This window comes from Marmota marmota, unplaced genomic scaffold, assembly GCF_001458135.2.
Source record: "Marmota marmota marmota unplaced genomic scaffold, marMar, whole genome shotgun sequence".
NCBI classification, from domain to species: Eukaryota; Metazoa; Chordata; class Mammalia; order Rodentia; family Sciuridae; genus Marmota; species Marmota marmota.
Window position 1 is genome coordinate 3,515,201 of NW_025999864.1, and position 13,447 is coordinate 3,528,647.

General features: G+C 35.6%; 1 protein-coding gene across 2 annotated transcripts in view; it reads right to left on the minus strand.

The window, feature by feature from the left end:
- Nucleotides 1-176: 176 nt before the first annotated feature.
- Nucleotides 177-13,447, minus strand: part of Tmem26 (transmembrane protein 26) — a 46,038-nt gene continuing 32,767 nt past the window's right edge. For both annotated transcript variants that reach the window (XM_015504695.2, XM_048814399.1), the window contains exons 5-6: nucleotides 5,895-5,971; nucleotides 177-3,234 (exon numbers count right to left, since the gene is read on the minus strand). In XM_015504695.2, the coding sequence (XP_015360181.1) occupies nucleotides 2,843-3,234; nucleotides 5,895-5,971 (469 nt within the window). In that variant the 3' untranslated portion in view covers nucleotides 177-2,842. The remainder of the gene's footprint in view (nucleotides 3,235-5,894; nucleotides 5,972-13,447) is intronic.

The following is a 13,447-nucleotide window of genomic DNA, read 5'->3' on the forward strand; positions in this document are numbered from 1 at the left end:
CCCCCCCCCCCCAGAGCTCTGAAATTTTTCTTTCAAATAACAAGTTAATATCTAATTTTACAATGGTGAATTCTGATATTTCTTGGCTGTATCTTTATGGCTATATAAGGTCTAGTGGAACAACAGAACCAATGGGGGAATTTATCTAAGACTCTTCACTGGAAGATTAGAAAAGATGTTTTTGACCAATTCAAGGTTTTTATTTTGTTATCACAACTTACATAAAAATTAACAGAATAATCAAAGGAAAAACAGTTTACTAATATTACCATGCCATCATGTCATCTGAGATTCATTCCAAAAGGGCAAAGAAAACACAAGAGATGGTAAGGAGGTGTGTTTCTGCACAGTATTATTAAAACAGATACAATATGGTTTTCTCACAAATGGTATTTGTAGAAAGGATATGGGATTGAGCTTAAATCAAACAGTTAAATAACAACAATGGCAACAACAGCTACAACAACAAATAACCCCTTTTCTTCAGTGGTTGGGAATTGGAATGTGCTGTATCTGGGGTTGGGAGTTGACATGGCTTGTATCACACTATATAGATGATGTGAGATATTATCTTATTAGAAATAAACTGGAAACAAGTCCCAGGGTGTCAACATATAGGAGATAACTGACGTCTAGCCACTGTATAGCAAACACTTGAAAGTCTTCAACCATTACAATGTTTAGCAGTTTATAATAAAAATATACAATCAAATTAATAAATTTTTAACTTTTCATCAGTGATACAACCTGGGCTTAGGGATCTTTTCAAATTAACTAAACAAATATAGATTTACATTCCCCACTGTAAAAGCAGCCAGTCTATAGGAGTGGGAGTACTGGCAATTAGGTTAACAAATGCTGCCCTTAGCAGATTTTCCTGGGAAAACTTGCAAAACATGTGTCTATTTTTGCCACCATTAATTGCCTAGATGGTCCTGGTGCTCTTTGACTTCCTGGCACTCTAAATAAAACCAGATTTTTGGACAGGATTTTTCTTTCCCAGGCCTTTGGAGGAGTGCTAATTACAAAATACTTTATTTAAACACTAGAAACTCATTCAGAAACCAAGCCAAGTCTCAGATTTGAAAGCACTTAAAAATATCTTTGCAACAGCCGTACTACTTTATACTTTATCTATTTTTAGAGGCTCAATGTTTGTTTTGCTGGAATAAAAAAAAATTAAAACATGAAAAGTATGCCATGGGCAAATCTGCAATAATAAGCAGCACATACATGTTGTGGAAGAAAGTATTCAACATAAAATAGTCAACACAAAAACAGATTCTGCTGAGGCATTTTTATAAATAGCAGTTATTATTTTGCTTTCCATTGCTAAGCAATTTAAATAACATGCCCTTAAAAGTTGTCAAGTTCTGTATTTCATATAAATATAATTTCCTGATCTTGTATAAAATTATTGTGCAAAATTATAAATGTATTCTGTTCAATTCATCTGTAATTTTACAATCATGTTAAAAATAGAAGCACGAGGAAGAAAAGAAATAGAATTTATTGGAAAATATACATTGCTCTGCATAAAACCAGAATATGTCTTTAAAACTTTTTTATCTAATTATTTAAATGGATATCATGTCACATCCAGATTTGTACATAAAATTGTCCCAAACAGTTGTCAATAGGTCACACCCAATTAAGGGCATACCCTTAAAAGGATCATACAGAGTCCAGAGATGTATAAAGGGAAAGAATGGCTATTTCAATAGTGGAAAAAGGAAGTCCCAGTGTGAGCAAATGAACCGCATTTCCTGATTCCCAGGATGCGATGGTAAGTTGCTACTGACGCCAGCATCCATCAAGGGCAGTGGATGGGGCTGATGCAACCCTCCATCCCCACATTCTGGAGACCAAAGCCCAAGTCAGTTTCAGTGGTGGCCGTTCAAGGAGCTGCAGCTATGTTTGCTGCTGCTGACAGACACCAGAAACCATGGTAACATTTAAGGACCCAAAACACCTTTATTCATGGCTCCTGAGCTGTCCTGGTTCAGCTCACATGATGCGACTTGGCAATACAGAAAACAGTAAAATGGGTTCAGAAAAACACTGATGAATACTGCAAATCGTATTCAGAGTGGAAATTGTGACTATTCTAGCATTTTACCAGTATTTCCTGCTTTGCAACCAGTAGATACGTAACCGAAATGGCTTGCTGTGAATTTTGTAGTACCCAAGCCAAAAGCAATAAAATTTCTGTAAGACCATATGTGCCATGACAGAATACCACATCAGCCCAGAAAAATGATTTTCGTGGGAAGGCCTGTGTAGCGATGAATACGGCTCTGTATGATATGGAAGCTGGGCAGAGATTTTCTCTGCTTCCAGCTCACAATGAGGTAATTTTAAAGGCACTTTTCCCTCATTTGTTCTGCATTCACTGAATGTACATTTTTTGATGTCAGAGGGACACTGCAGAAAAGATTAGACGAGATAGTCTGACAATGCAGCCAAAGTTCAAAGCTTCTATATTTTCAGGTAACAGCTGCGACAGTTTGTCTGCACTAAATCTTTCCAGGGCATGTCACGGCAACCCTGTCCATAGCTTTTGAAACAGTTCAACACAAACAAATCACTTAGCTATTGAACAACTATCACATCTGATACCATCACAAGGAGGTTGTAGCCATAGCCACTAATCAAATGTTCCTTCCATTTCGTCAAAAAAAAGAGAAAATTCTTCTGCTTTGACTTAAGATCACTTTTTCATGTTGTTTCTTTGAAAATCACCATATGCAAAGATTGGGGGAAAAGAAGAAGGAGTACACCACGGCTGTAAGAAAAATCCAAAAGTCAAAATTTGTAGCTGCATGCTGCTGAGAAGAAATAACTATGGTGTCAGATGGGAGTCCTCCGAGGTGACTGGGGAGGCCCGCAAAGGAATGGACAGTCCCTCCTTTGACCCAGAGGGTTGAGCCAGGTATCTGTGCTCTGCATTGGTGGCCTCTGACGGGTGCCTCAGGGAAGCACGGAATCCCAAGGCCAACACCACCAGGCGATAGAGGTGCAACACCACCACGAGGAAATTCTTCACCGCGAAGAACACCAGCATTTGATTTATCACTTTAAAATAGGTTATCAGTATGAGCCTCACAACAAGGAATGGGCCATCTTGTATGAAGACACTGATTCCGATGTTCCACAAAGAGGAACCGCACTGGCAGAAGAACTGCTTGATGTATCCCCGCCTTGTCACAGCCAAGGGGCACTCGATGTGATGTACTGAAAACACAAGACAGACCCATTAGCGTACCTCTCTTAAATGTAGAAATGGAAGACAGATGAAATCAGACAAGTCAATAACAATGGGCCCTATACTAGTAAATGGTGGGAAATGACTCTGATTTAATTTTGTCTGGAACAGGGGAAAGCTCCCTGGTCCTTCCCAATGCATGGTTTTCATTAACTGAAAAAAAAAAAAATTCAAATCAGCCTCTTGTTCTCACTCGGAGGAAGCCTCAGTTAAATAGAGTGTTAAACAGAGAATAAAGAATTAAGGAGACTGCCACATGTGTCTTGGAGGCCTGCACTGTAGGACGGCAGTTGAGAAGTGGACTCAAGGACTCATCTGGGGGAGTCTGGCTGCGAGATAATGAACAGCTTATTTCTTGCCTCAGTTTCTTCCTTTGAAAACTGGGATAACCGTCTGTGTGAGGACAGGATTTCCTACTCATTGGTTCATTTTGTTTTAATTAGAAATGACACTTCTGCTTCGCTTCCCTCTCTCATTCAATCTTCCCTTTGGAATGATGAGTGGCTTCCTTGACTGTTAAATTTGACAAAGTGTACCTGAGTCAGATCATTCTAGAACTTCTCATTAGTATCTACCTATTTTCTTTCTGACTGACTCAGTCATATGTGTAAAATGTGCTGTGAAAACCCAAGCGCTTATAATCAAATTCAAATTTAATTCATGTCAAACACATTTTTCTAATGGGGGAAGAGTCCAAATAAATGCCATTGTTATTTTATTTTGTCCTAATTTCTTATGCTTTTGTTTCACAGTTTCCTAGAAAGACTGGATATAATTACTGATTTTCCAGTTGTACAAAAGGAGGTCCAATCAACAGATGAACCTTTTTGTTTTAATTTATAAAATGTAAATTTAATTCAGGGTCAAGGACAGAAAATAATCCTTTTATAATAATGAAGCCTTCCATTTGGAGTTTTCAAACAAAGAATGCCTTCGTTTACTGGAGCCTGCAAATATTATGAAGCTGCTTTGATATGGGTGAACATAATGTACTGTTTGTTGGAAAATACAATAGTGATTTAGTCAGAAGTAACATTTGGTCTTTGTTTTTCTAACAGCTGCATAACATTATCACCCCTGAAAATTCACAAAATTTCTTTCTTAAATAAAAAAATTTCTTAGCAAGGCTATAAACCACAAGAAATGAGAGGGTGAGGATAAGCATAGTGAATGACAAAATAAAAACCAACATAAAAATCAGTAACGGCTTTTCCTAAGAAGTAAGAGTCCGGAAGTGGCTCCAAGAGGGCCCTAAAAGTATTACTGGGTACTTACAGTGATGGGCCTGAATATTCTATCAGCAGACCAGATGACCAACTAATATTCTATCAGTTGATTAATAAGAATTGTGCACCTTCTAGGGCACACTCTAACAAAATCAGTGTGTGTATGTGTGTGTATGTATGTGTGTGTGTGTGTTAGAATATAATTGTTTGTCATTATTAATTAGTAATTAGGTTTTGGTTTTTTGAAAAAGTTCCAGCAACTCTTTCCATCTGTTCTGATGAGAAGTTTGTTTTGCAAAGTGGAAGCTAAGATCTAAAATGGTCTCAGTTATCTGAGCTTATCAAAGTGAACCAAAAAAAAAAAAAGACAGAAAAAAAAAAGTTAAATATGCCTGTCCTAAGGATTCATTCTAACCCTGAGACCAGCAGATAGAGTATTTAAAAAAAAAGCCAGACTAAGAAAAATGTAATAATTAAATTCCAGAATTTCTCCAAAGTGAGGAGTTACCCAGCAGAATTGCAAAACTCCATGGTACCAAAAAGCTGTGGTATGGCTCCATGTCAACACTGACCAACTGAACTTTCTGAGATGGTAAAAATTTCCACATCTTTACTCCCATATCCATATCCAATATGGGAGCCACATGTGGCATTTGAGCACTTGAAATGTGGCTAGTGTGACTAAGGAACTAAACCAATAATTTTACTTGACTTTAATAAATTTAAATTTGAAGAGCCACACATGTCAAGTGGCTACCATGTTGGACAAAACATCTGTATATCCTTGCTACTATGAACTGTCCAGGAAAAAGCTTGCTTCTTGCAAAGTCTTTAAGGTTTATATATTGATTCAAGTAAAATCAAATGTCATTACAAGGGCTATCATGGAGAAAATTTTTAATTTTTCATATTTGGCCCTCAAACATCAATTATTCCCCCAATACATGGCTCTTACATAGGAACAAAAATAAACCCTTACGAATATCAAAGAGATACTACTTTTATGCCAGCAACTTGCTAGACTCTTTATAAACTCTATGTTCATCACAAGAGCCATCAACCCTCCCTGTCATGATTATAATTACATTTCATGGTTGAAGAAACTAAGCCACAGACACACTAAAAAATTTTCAGGGGATTTTACAGATCATAAATGGTGGATCCATTATTTTAGTGAATATAAAGTTGTGTGATTGTCCACCGAACTATCTTCAGCTCATTATGCACCAGTGGATCCACTCATGGCTTCCCAATGTTTCCATCTACTTTCCTCCTAAGCTGAACTGTAACTAACTCTGGAATATCAAAATGATAATTCTCTCAATTATCTCATTAACTTTAGCAGAGTTTGCAATCAAAAGTTTTAATCTGATGTTTCTTTGCATAATTTTCAAGACGTTTACCTGCCAGGTCCAGTGGAAACTGCAACATACTCCATGTCCATAAAGCAAGGATGATACAGACTAGCTTAGGGTTATTCCTAGAATGCAACAAAATTTTAAATTAGTAATAAAACATATGATCACATGCAGAATAGAGAAAGTTTCTCAACCCACATATGAATCTATTCTTAATAAACCTCTTACAACTTGGAAAAATATGTAGGTGATATAATAAATCCATGAAAAAAATCCATGCATAAAGGAATAATGAAAAAGAAATGAAACATAAAAAAATCTAAAACTTACACTCAACATAAGCATGAATTATGACAAAACCCCTTGTTCCCACATTGCTCATCAGTTTTACAAGAGAATGGAAACATTATGGGAGAGAAGTGTAAGGAGGAAATGTTAGATATTGACATGGATGTTGAGAGGTCTGACTTCAAGAAATTTCAGGGGGAGACGCTGATGATTCTTCCAGGATTATAAGAGTCTAATTGAAAATGTCTCCCCAAAGGGTAAAATAATGGTTAAAATTAAAAAGTTAAGCATGTGAAAGAAAAGTGTCTTTAGGTGGAAAAAATGGGGCGATAAATAAATATTTGATAAATAAAGACTTATACCAGATACTGGACAGTAAAACAAGGAATATGTCTATTTCATCTACTGCTGTATCCTCTGTGTCTAGAACAGTGCCTGGAAAGTAACAGGCTGTAGATATAAATATATAGATATAGTTACACACACACACACACACACACACACACAAGCACACCCAAGGCTTCATGCTTGCTAAGCAAGCACTCTACTGCTGAGCTACTTCCCAGCTCAGGACTCAACATACATTTATTGAAGGAATCATTAAATATACACAAGGGCCTGTGCTTGGGCCAATATACGGATATATTAGAGCTAAGAAAATGGTGTAGAAGACTAAAGTCAAAAAGAATAGGGGTAATGGAAATGCAAAGAATATTTTAAAAGTACCAATGTCATATTTATTTTTAGCAAGAATACACATGAAGTTATCAACTTGAAGTCAGTGATGAACAATAGATTTTTGTTTCTCTTTTGTCAAGAGAGATTTTCAACTGGAGAGGGCTAGAAAAGCATCAGGGGAAGAGTAATTGAAACCAAACTAAATAGGGTGATTGTGAGGGATAAATGCTTCAAGTGTTGAGACCCTGAAAAATAAAATTTCAAAACTCTGAGAGAATTTGTAAATGAGATTTTCTGAGCCATCGTGATCTGTCTTGGCAGTTAATGGTGGAGACAATATTGGTGACAGGAAAAAAAAAGCCTCAACTTCCAAAAAGAAGCAGAAATATATCTTAAAATACAAAAGGCCCATTAGTTTTAATGCCTATTTAGATTATACAAGTGATTCTTCAAAAGATTTCTGAGAACCCTTATAGAAGAAGACAGTAATTACCAAGAATCAGCACAGGTTCTCTGTGAACAATTGCACTGCTCTAAACTTATTTCATCTGCAGGTGATGCTACATAAATTGATGATAGACATTTGGATTTATAAAAAGCTTCCTGGAGAAAGTTTCCCAAACTGTCCTATTAACAAAATTAAGAAATGTTCTGGGTGTGAGTACTTCAAGGCTGATTCCTAACTATGTAAATGACTCCCCAGGAGTCCTCTGATGAGTTGCTGCAAGATCTTTCTCTGATTCTGTTCTACTTCACATTCCATCAAGGGCCAGGTTGACAACACTGATGGGAGAAAGGCTTCTCACAGGCACATGCGACTAGGAACTTTGGCAGAAAATCAGGAATTAGAAAGACACAATCAGAATTCCAAAAGATGGAACTGGATAAACCTAAATTAGAAAGAAAGGATAGAAGAGAGAGCATTTCAGAAGCAGCTTTGAAAAAGGCTCCAGGGTTTTTCCTTACTCTTACATAATTATAAATCCACAGGGTGAACTGATTTATGATTTTCCAAAATCAAATGCAATTGGTCAACTCACAAGAAATATAAAATCTAGAATTTTAAGTGGAAGTGCCTTTGGAACGTGGATATCATATTTCTCTCTTTGTAACATCCACATCTACATTCATTTTCTATACACAATAAGTGCCTGAATTTTAAAATAATGTTACCTGTAGTTTCCAACCTTGAGACGTGTGTAATAGGCAGTTTTCTAAATGATCACTTCATGATCTCACTTGATTCTCATATCAACTCAACAAAGTAGGCATAATTATCATTCACATTTGACTAAGGAGAAAACTGAGTCATAGAGAATCAAGGTACATTGTCTAAAGTAACATGGTTTTAAGAATTAAGAGCAGAAAATTTCTACCATTACATTATGCTATTTCCAGGAATGGAATGGAAAGTTTTAACCCTACTCTATTCTATAATACTCAGAACACACCTGAAATATTATGTATTATGCTTCATGGTAAATTTGTAAATTTATTTGTTCCAATGGGGAGAGACAACTATGGTAAGGGAATTTGGAGCTGTGTTAGATGTGGATTGCTTAAGAAACTGAAAACCATACAAGTTTCCTTTTAAGTTTTATTTAGTATGTTTAAAGGGCTATAACAGGGAAAAGAAAGTAAACATATCTGTGATTTCACAGGGACAATTCAGGCTCAAAACATCTGGTTGCATCTGTAGGAACCCAAATTTCATCACAACAGAAGAAAATACTTTCTAATAATATTAACTCAAACCTGAATAAGTTGCTACTTAAATCCATATATCCTGTAATAGGATTTTTCAAATAGACCTACAGAAGAACTTGTTAATGTTTTGGAGAGGACTTTTCAGTAGATGCAAAATAGATTTTTCCTAAGATGGTCACTTCTAAAGTCTTTTGTAATCCCAAACTTCAATAATTCTCATAAAAACTCATATGCAATTTGTCTGCAAGGCAGTAGAATGTGGTGGTAATGCATGGGATCTAGTAGAAAGTGATCATAATTTAAATATCAGCTCCCACTCTCTCTAGAGAAATAGGATGAGGGACTCTCATCCTCGATTGATCAATTATAAGCTACATGAATATATAAAAGTAGTTTAGCATCTGCATGCTTTATTTTACCTATCTGCACTATGAGGATAACCATAACAATAGCTATTAGATTTTCTTTGATTGTTTTAAGTGTATTACTTTACTATGTTAAAGATAGAAAGATCTTGGAACAACACCTAACACAGGTTAAGTGTGAGAGAACACTGCAAGTCAGTTTTATTTTATTACAGGTAATTTTGAGACTTTCTAACTATATATATATTTTTCTTATAAAATGGACATAATGGAAGTCTCTGCTCATAGGGCTACTTTAAGTGCTAAATAACTCATTAAAGAACTTCTTGGCACACAGCAAATGACAAATACGCATTACATTCTTGTTGTTGTTATTATTATTATTGATGATGATGATAAAGATGATGATGTTAACTTGCTTCTTATATTCTTTCATGTCTCAATTTTATCCTCTTAGGAAATAGGGACAAATTATAGCCTAACCTTGCCATAATCTTGCAATAATGAATGTTTATTTTTACACATACTTACCTATCCACATATAAAATACGGAAGAATATAGGTATTGGGAAAGATATTGGTAAAATTATAAAAAATAACAGTGTAACAGTGGGTCTAAAAATCTTAAAGCAGACAAATATGAATTATTGAATCACACAGTGAAATTACTCAAAAAGGTTAAATGAAAATAAATCACTGTTTAATTCCGTCTAAAGTTAGCTAAAGTTGCAAAAGTCAAGATTTTCAAAGGAACTTGGGGGTGGATTTATCCACTATGGTTCCACGTGTATAATCCACCTTCATGCATGTCAACTGAGGAGCATGGCAGGCAATGGCCTTCATAAAGAGAAAAATATCTTGAGAAGTATAATGATTGATGTATCATTTTCCTACTTGGGAGGATAAAAAAACTAGCATTTGGTGGATCAGCATTCCATCCTGGGCTGCAAATTAAAAATAAAGTCATACTTTGCCAACTTGCTTAACTAATTCTTTCTGGAAATATAAATATTCTTATAAACAATGATAATCAGTGAAGAAAATTTAGCTAGCTTTTAAAAAGTCATTTGACAAAACACATAAAGAGAATAAGAAATACATGAGAGAAGGAAAAAGAAAGAAAACAAAGTGTAAATTAGACTCGAAGAAATGTCTCATTAAGCAAAATAAAGAGAAATTAAGAAAAAATACAGTAAAAATACAGTAAGATTCTTCTTTGTGTACTAAAATACAATGAAATACCAGTAATGTAATGGAAATAGATTTTCTTCTTAGTAAATGATTTGTATTCAGCAAAAGATTACACAATGATTTCCAAATTATGAATGGCCAATAGAACTCCTCCTGGAAATGATGTTGGAATTCAGACTTATGACAATGTCAGAAGGTGGGTACAGCAAAATCAAAAGGTCGGTAAATCTTTCCCCCAACAAATAAGTATAACACCAGACAAATTGTCAAAAATAACCATTCCAGGTTATGGAATGCAACCAGAGGCAAACAACAAATTGATTAGCATTTATTCATGAAAATGTCGGACTTCAGGTAAAGAGCAGGGAGAATCTGCAGCATTTTTACTCATGGATATTGTCATATCTTCAGCCTGACTGTGTTCAAGAAAAATTGCACTGGACGGAATTAAACAGGCAAGGAAGAATTAATTCAGCACTCTTGCAAAAAGGGAGATAGACTGAGCACAACTCTGCTGAAACAAAAGATAGGAGTTTTTAAGTACTGGGGTGAGCTAGTGGAAAAGTTCAGGGTGGAGGTTAGTCAATGTGATTAGATCATTTCTGTTTGCTAATTGTCATGTATTAATGTTGTACACATAGACTGGAATTTATCTTTCTTCATGATATTTTTTACATTTACAATATACATTACTGCACTTAAAAGACCTGGCTCCTAGATCCTTGAAAAAGACATTCTTGGCTTTTCAACCCTCAAGATTCTAGGAGAAGATTTACATCTCAAAGAGACGAAGAAAAGATTTACAATTTCAATTTTGTTTTTTTAAATAAAAGCTCTAGGAAAAAGGAAGCCCTGGACTCTAGGCAGTAAAAGCACATAAAGTTAATTCAAGTTGTGAACATGTTAAGACCATCTTGATCAGTAGGAATGGTAGTTTTACCAAAAAGTGCTTGGCGATGAAAACCAGAGGCCCTCTGTGGCCTGAGGTTTGGAAAGAAGTATGAAATCTCACACTCAGAGGTGTGGTCAATATAAGTAACAAACTTCCTTGGAAATTGAAGGGAAAATCCACAGCTCTTCTATTTTGAGGTTGCAATCCCACTTGGGATTGATAGGTAGCAGACAGATGTGAGAGGTGGGAACATGAATTTAAGAGTAAATTCTGTAGACGGGGTCTACTGTGCTAACTCCCACATGCTTTTCTTTAAAAATAAAAATAAAAATCAAGGCCAATCTGGCCCTGCCCTAGCCTAAGTCAATAGGATGTAGTACATTTCTCAGCAAACAACCTTTTATCTGTAGAAGAAATGCAGGCTCAAATGCTACTCCCTGTCAATAAAAATAAACACAAGTTACCATAAAGGGGAAACTTTTGTGACCTTTATGCAGACCAGATTTCAGAATTCAGAAAGACACAAGAATCAGAAGCAAAAGCCTACCAACCAGAAAATCCGTAAGAACAAGTTCCAATTAGAACCAGTCAGCCCAGACCAAGGTAACCCTGGGTTGCTTTTAGATCTTTAGCGTGTCATTATAATAATAAAATTTCCCCTCCATGGGGTTAGACCATACACTGCAGGGACTTGAAAGTCTGAAGCAATTTTTCTGCCAGTCAAATGACATGAAGTGGACCTGGGTGAGGCTCTCTGGAAACTTCCCTGAGAATCTAGAATGAAACTGGACAATCAGGGTCTAAATTGACTCTCTCCTTTCTGAGAGGAAGGACCCACTCAACTTCTTGTCCTTGACAGTGTCCTTATTCATTTTTCCTTTCCCTTCTGATAAACTCCTTCCTGCTATTATGTGCAGGATTTGAAATCCTTCCTGCGGGGTTACAAAGAACTTGTCATGAATCCCTGTGGTTGTTTCAACTCCACGGGTGGTTCTCTCTGTGTACAGCCGAATGATAAGCTAACTTTAAATATAATGGAGACATGGTCAAAGTGAGAGAGCTATAAAGAGCCTAGATAAGTTCTCCTTCCTGTATGGTGACTGACTAAGAAATCGCTGGCAGTGCAAAGAAGACCCGAAAGGATCCAGTTTAAATTAAAAGATGAAGTATACCTGGAATCTTCCTGAACTTTAAATGTGCTACTCAATCAATACACAGATCAGAGGGTAGAAATCATAAAGGATCAGTATTTGATGTCTCTGCCCAAATTACCAACTAATCACAAGCTTTGATGTGGCCACTGGAATGCTAAACTAAAAATAGAACTAAGAATTTTAAAAACCTGAGACATCAGTGATTGTAATCCAAGGAGAGGTAGATTCCTAGGATTAGGTAAACTAAAGCAACAAAGGAAGAAACCTGAGGTGATGATGGGGAAGTCTGAAAATGTTCAGTTTTCCACAAAGAAAGTATGTGAAATGCAAAATGTACAAAAGTGGGACCTATAATTACTCTGCGGTGGAGGGACAGTCAGTAGAAATTCACTCTAATGGGGCTTAGACAGTAACGTCAGCAGAAAAAGACATCAAAACAGACAACATGTATAGCTGAAAGAATGAAATAAAATTTTGTTTTATAAATGAAAGAAATATATGATGTCAGTGACTTAAATAAACAATCTAATAATGAAATAGCAAAAATATAAAATTATTAAAGAGAAGCTTTAGAGTTGAAAATATATAAATTGAAATGAAAAATTCACTAGACAGACTCTGATTTTTTTTTTACTCTATGTCTAGATTTGAGATGGAAAAAGAAAGAACCAGTGACCTGGGAGATAAATCGATGGAAACTATCAAATCTGAAGTTCAGCAAGTAAAACAGATTGAAGAAAAATCAATTGATGGAACATGGTCAAGGATGTGCATTTTTAATATGATTCCCAGCAGAAAAAGCAAACAGAGCAAGGAAGTTATTTAAAGATATAATGGCTGAAATATCTTAAAGAGAAAATAATTTACAGATCCAACTTCAACAAAGCTTTATAAAGATGAAAAGCAAAGAGAAATGCACCTGGACATATCACAGTCAAACTACTAGAAGACAAAGAGAAAAAGAAACCCTGAAAATAATGAAGAGAAAATTGATTCATCATGTGCGGGATACCAACAAAATAACTAATGATTAATATCTAATATGAAACAGTGAAGATCAGAAGACAATGGGATAGCATATATAAATCCTGAAAGAAAAATAAAGTGATAAACCAAGAATTCCATATACAACAAAAATATTCTTCAAACATCAAGACAAAAAAACCCCCACATTTCCATGTAAAGAAAGACAGGAGAGTGTGTTATTAGCCCGTTTGCCTTAGAAGAAACACTAAATGAAGTCCATTCTGATGAAGGGAATTACATTAGACAGTAATTTAAGTCCACCTGAAGGAATGAAGAGTATCAAAATAGAAAATCTAG